This window comes from Gekko japonicus, unplaced genomic scaffold (assembly GCF_001447785.1).
Source record: "Gekko japonicus isolate JY-2015 unplaced genomic scaffold, Gekko_japonicus_V1.1 scaffold1791, whole genome shotgun sequence".
In the NCBI taxonomy this organism is placed as follows: domain Eukaryota; kingdom Metazoa; phylum Chordata; class Lepidosauria; order Squamata; family Gekkonidae; genus Gekko; species Gekko japonicus.
Window position 1 is genome coordinate 106,256 of NW_015161456.1, and position 8,922 is coordinate 115,177.

General features: G+C 41.1%; 1 protein-coding gene across 1 annotated transcript in view; it reads left to right on the forward strand.

Moving 5' to 3' along the window:
* LOC107125643 (kalirin) overlaps positions 1-8,922 on the forward strand; it is a gene marked incomplete at both ends in the record, with an annotated part of 264,080 nt that overhangs the window by 51,002 nt on the left and 204,156 nt on the right. The window contains one exon of the mRNA XM_015429084.1: positions 8,538-8,729. Within this exon, the coding sequence (XP_015284570.1) occupies positions 8,538-8,729 (192 nt within the window). The remainder of the gene's footprint in view (positions 1-8,537; positions 8,730-8,922) is intronic.

An 8,922-nucleotide genomic window follows, 5' to 3' on the forward strand; every position in this document is an offset into this window, starting at 1 on the left:
AGGAATGCCAGAGGTGGGATGGGTGGTTTGAGAGAGGAGGACCTTTAGGTACATGACTCTTCCCATCCATATTTTTGTTGTAGCATAAACTGAGCTTCTTCGAATGCTTAAATGTCTGAGTTTCAAAGTAGATTGTCACCAGCTGTGTATTGATTAGGAATGACTTGCTTCACACAGCATGTGCACTAGTAATGGCTATACCCGAGCCCTAGTCCTTACAGGGTCTCAACAGCTTTCTAATTACCTTTTGCTGAAACAAAACAAAACAAAGCAGAATCACAAATGGAAAATGCCATTAATTGCAATTCTCTCAATCCTGTCTCTTTCCACAGTTCTTATTCTTTGCAAACATTTTTTGTTTGGGCATGGTCCTTGGGCTCTGTCTATCAGGTTCACTTTTAATTTTATCACAAGAAATATGAAAAAGAAGCTTCCAGTACACACCTTAGTATTCTTACTTCTGTCCAAGGAGATGGTTTCAGGAAGTTGGATAGTCAAATCCAATATTAGTAACAGTTAAAAACATCAACAATAATGTGTTGGATACGTACATACCCTTCCACTTATGGATAGAGTCCATCTACAAGAGGAAAATGCACTTCCATAAGTAGTAGAAGCTCTTCTGCTTTATGGAGATGAACCTTTGGATTGAAACCCATGGTTTGGATCCAATCAATTTATCTCTTCCTGGGCTGTGCCTTTGTGGGCTTATTGGAATTCAGATAATCTCAACATTCTTTGACAAATATATGTTTTATATACATGCCGATGTATATTGTGTATGAATTTGTGTTTTAGTTTGCTTGTAACAAAAATAAGAAGCAGAGATAATGTCCGGTCTATAATTGACTCAAATTCTGTGTATTAATTTGTGTTTTAATTTGCTTGTAACAAAAATAAGAAGCAGAGATAATGTCCGGTCTATAATTGACTCAAATTCTAAACTTTCAAACTGTGTAGATAATTTTATATTAGCATTTTTTTGTTTTACTCTGCTTTTGAATGGCCTGGCTGACTGACTGAGAAACAGAGACACATTTAAAAGAACCCAAATTAAACACGTTTCAAAAGTCACGATACCTGTGCTAACATGAGGGGCATCCCACCCCATACTGGGAGAGAAGATTTTTTACCATTTCAGTTCAGATTTCTAAAATAAAAATTCCTCAAAAAAAGGTCTTGGAATAAGAGCCATATATCTGCTAGACCAGTGGTGGCAAACCTATGGCACAGGTGCCAGAGGTGGCACTCAGAGCCCTCTCTGTGGGCACGCGTGCCATCGCCCCAGCCAGGCCCAGACCATCATTAAAGTGTCGAATTCTCTGCCAAATAATTTTAAGTAAACGAAAGCATTTGGGATTGCTTTCCTTACTTTGTTTGGATCATCTTATTAATGTATGAGTTGTTTTTTTCTAAAGTAAAACTCAGTATTCAGGTTAAATTGCCGTGTTGGCACGTTGCGATAAATAAGTGGGTTTTAGGTCGCAGTTTGGGCACTCGGTCTCTAAAAGGTTCGCCATCACTGCGCTAGACAGTACAACCAACAAAGCCTAATAAAAAGGGTTATGCAGATCATTGTTTTTCAAATTAGGGCTTTCTTTCCTTGAACAAAAGCTCAGTTTTAAAGATCTTTGTATGACTTGGAGCGTATGCAAAGTTATGACAGACACTGCTTGGAACAATACGTAGATTAGCTATGGCTTCTAATACATTTTTTGATGTAGCTCTTATTGTTGAAGATTAACTCTCGCCTATATTGAGACATCTGAAGGGCCATGGCAACAGGATAGAGATACAAACAGCCAAATCAAAAGACTGATGTCAGGAAACCATTTATACGCCTGTGTTACTAAATTGCCTTCTCACTGGTAATTTCCCAAACTGAACTTCACCTCTTCTTCACACAGACACACACCTCTCCCGAAGAGACTGAGGCTTGCAGAAAAGGTTATTCACATTAAACCCACTTTGGTTGGAGCTGTGCCCTTGAGTTGGTTAGGGGAAGCTGGCAGCATAGTGCATATTTAGGAGACATATTTTGTAGCCCTTGAGTCCTAAGAAGAAATGTGTATGAGTATGAAGTTTTTGCCAATGGACTTGAATATTCATGGCATTGTTTGATATCACTTTAAGGTTTCTAGTGCCAGGGGATTAAGATGCAAAACTCACTGATATCACAAGGTGAGGTTCTTGTGGGAATTAAAAATAACACACGTCCCATGATTACACAGATCAGAACTGGAGGCAAGTCCGACACAACCCTGCTCACTTTATAGGTGATGTATAAACCTGGGGGGAAATGCAATTATACAAGAGATCACAGTGCCCTTTTCTTTTACCTACCACTTCCCCATTTGCAGATACGTGCACTGATGGGATTTCAGTTTTTTCTTCCTTGTCTGCCTACCAGTTTATTGGATCTTCTCTTAGAAGCCTTGGAAAATGCAGATTTGCTATGGGAAACACCAAGGCTAAATACAGACTCGTACCACAAATAGAAAAACTGTTTTTGACATTCTCAATTTCTCTCTAGATTTTGAAGTTCCAAAATTTATTTCCTACGTTTTGAAGGGATAGCTCTGTTAGTCTGCTGCAGCCAAAATAACAAGAGAGGCTTGTGGCACCATAAAGATGAACACATCTATCGTGGCATGAATCAGAGCTCACTTCATCAGATCCATGTTTCCCCGATGCATCGTTCTTCTAGTTCTGATTTCTGTTCTTTTTTTCAGATCTCTTTTCATTAGCAGTTTGCAGTTTTTTTCAGATCTCTGTTATCTTTATGTTTGCTGACATGCATCAGGGCATGCCAAGCATTGATTAAATCACAGTGGTGGAGGAAACAGTGCATTGTGTGATCACATCAAGGATTCTTTGTGATGTACTCAGTCTGTATATATGCTGGTGAATTAGTAAACGGTAAGAGAGAAAAAACATAGTAAACTGCATGTGTACCAATTCTGAAGTTAATTGCAAATGAGTCCCCAGTTGGGCTGAAAAGAAGACAGAGTAGAACACAGGGCAGAATAGTTCCATAGACAAGGAACAAAATGAGTAAAATCTTACTCCTCCATCACTAGAAACAGCTATACTGGTTGCACAGCCTGGATTATTGGATGGGGGCTGTACCCACATATCAACCCCACTGCAAGCTTGCTGGCTTCCCTCTGGGGACAGGCTCCTGTGGTTTCCCCATTGCTGCTGCGGCTGCTGAAACAGCACAGAGGCCACAGGGCTTCTGCAGGGCAGGTTTCCCCGTCTCCCAGCAGCAGCTTTTCCCTCCCCTGCCACCAGTGTTCCCTCTAAGCTGAGTTAGTGTGAGCTAGCTCACAGTTTTTTAGCCTCCTGCTCACACATTTTTGCCTTAGCTCAGGAAGGATGACCTCCAGAGCAAACGAATTCGTGCAGTAGCCAAATCGCCTGCTCACAACTTTAATGCCAGTAGCTCACAAAGTAGATTTTTTGCTCACAGGACACCACAGCTTAGAGGGAACATTGCCTGCCACTGGGGGGCTTTAAAAAACACGTGCAGATCTGTCCTCACAGAGGAGGGAGAGCTTGTACCTGAATAAAACTTGGTCTTAAAGGTGCTACTGGACTGTTTTGGACCAGGGGGCCGGGGGAAGCTCTGCAACTTACCTGGCTGCTTCTTGCTCTGACTGAGGGCTGCTGGAAGCAGGGGGTGGGGCTTGTTGCATGTGCCCGCCCCCTGGGCTCTTTACTGCCGGAGCTCCACTCCTGTGCACTCCTGCAGGAAATGACCCCTGATTGTAACAATCTGTGTGTCAGATTCTCTGGAATCCCACCTTTGTTTATTTTTAAAAGGTAACTGTCTAGCCTGTTTTGCTGAAGAGGTATGCCAAACCAAACGTTTGTTACGGTCATAAGACCAGTCATAATAAATACAGATAAAAAGGACAAGTTAAAATGAATAAATACATAAAAGATATGGGATATATGTGTAAAAAACACACTCATTTCATTAATTTATTTCCCAGCAACTGATGTTTCTTTCATCAAGTGATACTGCTTTTTGAGTGCTATCACACAGAATATTGCTACTGCATATGATACAGTTCTCTGAACCCTAATAGATATACCCAAAGGGTTTCAAGACTAAAATCTATATATTTCTGTAATGGTTTGAATCTGCAGAGTAATGGAGTAATTAATTGTAGCCTTTCTTCTTGATAGAATTTGCAGTGCAAAAGTATATGTGTGATAGAGTCAACCACTTTGTTTGAGGTATGCCTTTTCCCCTTATATCTCCTCTACAGACTTAGTTTTCAGTGAGACAGCTGGGAATTTGGAGAACCTTACAAAGAGTATTATAATGTCATAGCAATATGACTGTATTAAGCGGCTGATTTTCTTAAACGAAGAAAAGCCTCCCCCCCCCATAGTGGGAGGAGGATATGGCTCATAGGGACAGTGTGAGGGAAAATAGCTGCCATGCATGCAGGAAAATCCAAACTTTCCCACCCATATGGCAGCCATGTAAGCTTTATTGTGATACTTTCCAAAATTTCACAGCAAAGCAGATTTGAGAAAGATTCAGACTGATTTCGCACAAGGAGCTGCGCCGCCATCGCACCTTCCTTTGCCCCGTTTCCATTGGTCAATTGCCCGCATGGCCACATTTTGAAAAACAGGATCACGAAACCACGGGGAAAATCGGGCGAAGCCGTGGGTCAAAATGCGGCCGCGTGGCTTCGAGTGGGAAATTGACCAATGGAAATGGGGCAAAGGGAGGCGCGACGGCGGTGCAGCTCCTTGTGTGAAATCAGCCTCAGAGAAAAGCCATGGCAACCCCAGGAGGTGTATAAATCAATCACAATGCTGGGGAGAAGGAGGGAAAAAACTACTTACCAACAGCAGAGAAGCCAGGACAGGTACCCTGTATGGAGATGGCCCTTTCCCCATGTGGCTTGTTAATGCTAGACTGGGGCAACTGAATTCAAATCCCAGCTGAATTGACTGGTAGCTTTCATCATGTCACAGTCTCTTTTCTGCTTAATGCTAGACTGGGGCAACTGAATTCATATCCCAGCTGAATTGACTGTCACAGTCTCTTTTCTACAGTTTGCCATTTATACTCGTAAATGAAATCCTGTTTCAAATGCCTATTATGAATACAAATCAGCTAAGTATTATATAGCACCATGCACACTAAGAACTACGACAATACGTTTTTATGGAACGGTATGTTTTTTTAATTTCAGAATTGAAAATTATTTTATTAGTGCAGCATAGTATTTATGTCTATACATTAATATGTCTCATAAAAACAGAAAACTGACTTGAATATATCTGTGGTGATACCATTAATCTCATTAAATTTCTAAATGGCACTGCATTGTTATATTTAAATAGGTACAAATCACATTGATTGCCAATTTATATTTGAATAGCCTTACGCACATGCTGCTTATTCTAATTGAAGCTGTTCATATCTGCTTCACCAAAATTGTTTTATGCTTATACGTGACCCCTTGGAAGGATGAGTCATGACTTCAAAGAAACATGCAAAGCTGTTTTACAACATGGCTTTTTCAGCCCACCCATCATTAAGGAGCTAATTGTCTAAAACTAGGGTGAGTTGCATTCTGCCCCTAGAGTTACAATGCTTTGGAAACACAATTAGCCACTAATGACATCTTTCTATGATAAGATTGTACCATTTGTCATTTCCGTACACTGTATTCTTTATATTATGCCAAGACAATATGCAATTCAATTAAAGTCATCATCAGGCCACATGCAATTACTTTGTTAAAGATGGTACCGTGGGCATCAAGCTCTTGAAGAGAACATGTTTTGTTTTGTTTTTTGCTGTTATTCATTAGAGTTTCTGCAGTTGTTGGGTACAATTTCAAAATTACTATTTCATTCTGTAAAAAAATTAAAATGAAGCTATGATGGCCCTGGGGAGCTGCGGTAGCTCAAGTGGTTAAGACGCTGAACTGCAGGCTGTGGAAGGTCGGTAGTTCAGCAGTTCGAGACCCAGGTGCTGCATGACGGAGTGAGCTCCCGTCTCTAGTTCCAGCTCCTGCCAACCTAGCAGTTCGAAAGCAAGAAATTTGGTGGGAAGGTAATAGCGTTCCATGTGCCTTGGTGTTTAGTCATTCTGGCCACATGACCACGGAAACGTCTTCGGACAGCGCTGGCTCTTTGGCTTTGAAATGGAGATGAGCACCGCAACCCTAGAGTCGGATTCGACTGGCTTTCGAGCAAGGGAACCTTTACCTTTACCTTTATGATGGCCCTATCCACTTCTCTCCCTCAGAGGCAAGATTTGCCCTCCCTTTTTTCCCCCTTTATTGACTGAGCCACCCTAGTAATGTGTTTTCTTCTTTGCTGAAGAACTCTGGCTGTCCCACCCTGTCACAGTATGATTTTTTGGCTGTTGGCTCAGCCCAGGAACCTGAAGGAAGGCTCAGGAGCCAGCTTTAACTTAAACAACTTAAATGGCACTCCAGGCCTTTTGAAATTCAAAAATAACTAAATATTTTATTTAACATAGAGGGGAAAGGTCAGGGGTTGAAATTTCTGAGGTAAAACTAGTATGTACACAGACTTTAGTTTTTATGTTTCAGGCTAAGAAGAGGCTCTTGTTCCAGTGTTTTCCCCAAACACTTCAGTACACTTTATTTGAGTATTCTCTGACTTTTTTCAGTTTCCAGAAGGCTGGTACACTCTTTTCCAGTACCCAGCCCCCTTCTCTTGAAACACCAGTACTCATCTTGAGTTTTTAACTGACTCTTAATGTCTCTAAAGGCCATTTCCTACCACATCAGACCATGGATCTCTGCACTCTTCAGAGCTAACTCCCTGTTTTATTGGGTAGAGGACCTTCTTCTCTCTTTAGAAGATCTATCCCTTTTCCATGACCCAAAAGGGTGTCTTTACCTACTTCCCAAACTTTCTTGCCAACTTTCCACAGTTCTCCTGTCTGTGTTAAACTGCTCTCAGTGCAGGCTGAATTCTGAAACTGTTAGTACTCGACTCCTGTCAGCTGAGGCTAAAATCAGACTCAACTCCGTCAAGGCAGAAATCTGACTGTCTCCTCAGCATGCAGTTATCTCAAGACTTTCCCTAGATGCTAACCTTGGAGCAGCCTGTCACTCAAGGTTCTCTGGCTCTGTGAAGAATTAACACTTCACAGTTCTATGTCTGTTTATACAATACTTCTAAGCTTTTAAAAGTGCAGTCTGTCACAGAAGCATGACTTATGTTTCTTCCAAAAATTGGCCCCATGGTAAGATCTCATCAGACATCATAAAGTCGTCTGCTTCTCCAGCTTTTGGGTGCATTTGTCTCATGTTTGTACTTTTTTACTTATTAGGGTTGTGCATCAAAGAGGCCAATATTTCAGCATGTTCCAGAAGTCTCAAATAATATCCAAGAATAGTCCCATTTGGAGCATATTATAGTAATGCTTCCTTAGGTTTACAAGTATGAAGGATGGCGGCCAGATCTTTTTGTGCCTGCTGTATCAGGGAAGTGAGATCTATCGAAAACAGAACAACAACAAAAAAACTCTCCTGGCCATGGTAGAAAATATCAACAACTATACATGTGAATCATAGTGTAAATGTACTGTTGCAAACTTACACAAAACAGTACGTATACATCTCCCCCACCCCACCCCACCCCCAATGAATCTACATGAAAAACAGTCTGGACTTCCACATCATCTTTATAGACATGTGGAATGGATACAGATGTTGGAACAAAAGATAGGAGAGAGAGCCCAAGGATACATATACAACAATGGTCAGGTCTGCTGTTGACGTGTTCATTTTTTTATTGTGCTTACTTGCAGAAACAATATGAGTTCATCTTCCTAAAGGCAGAATTTGGTGCAGGAAGGTGGCACCCACATTTATATATTTATATACACAATTGTTCAGGAGGGTATTTTTGTAAAGGAAAAAGGGATTTAGTATATAATAGGATACCTCAGGAGGGTGCTTTTGTAAAGGGAACAGGATTGTAATCTTTCCCACTCTTTATTTATTATCTTGCTTTTACACTATAACCTTCTACTTCTGTAATTTCATTTTCTGCATTGCTTATGATACATAATGAAATATACTTTTTTGCATTTTTAAAAAATTGCAGTCGTAGCCCTATTGTATTGTTTATTGGCTATCGTATGCTTTTTGATTGCATTGCTTTCTGTTGGTAACCCACCTTGAATCTCAGCAAGAAAGACAGGCTACAAAACAAACAAATGAACAAAAAGCTCAGAATAGTTTATATATGAGGATATTTCAGTATGAGAGCCCCATCTCCAGTGTGAAGTGGTATAGATCAAGAAGAAGAATGGCACCCCATAGTTCTTTGGTCATTTGGCTTGGCTTGAGGTTCTCTGAAAAGCTGCTTATTTGTGCACATGCGCTCTCTCTCTCTCTCTCTCTCTCTCTCTCTCTCTCTCTCTCAGCAGTCTAATATTTTGCTTTGTGGCTGTGCAAAGCAAAGCAGGTTGTTAACAATTGTCACTTTTGTATATTTCTCTCTCCCCCCCCCCCCAGAATGCCTACGTGAATATCAATCGCATCATGTCAGTCGCATCTAGGCTTTCAGAGGCTGGCCATTACGCATCTCAACAAATTAAGCAGATCTCCACCCAGCTAGATCAAGAGTGGAAGAGCTTTGCCGCAGCACTGGACGAGCGCAGCACTATACTGGCCATGTCTGCCGTGTTTCATCAGAAGGCTGAACAGGTACGGAGTGGCTGATGTGTCAGATACTCTTTTTGTAAGCTGAATCTTTGGCCTTATGGCTGGCTTTGGCCTGATTGTTCTTTTGTTGGTAATATTTGTTGATGATGATAACAACAACAACAACAACAACAACATTCTTGTTATTATTATTAATGTCATAGGCGTAATCTTCGTGGGGGCGGCGGGGCTTCAT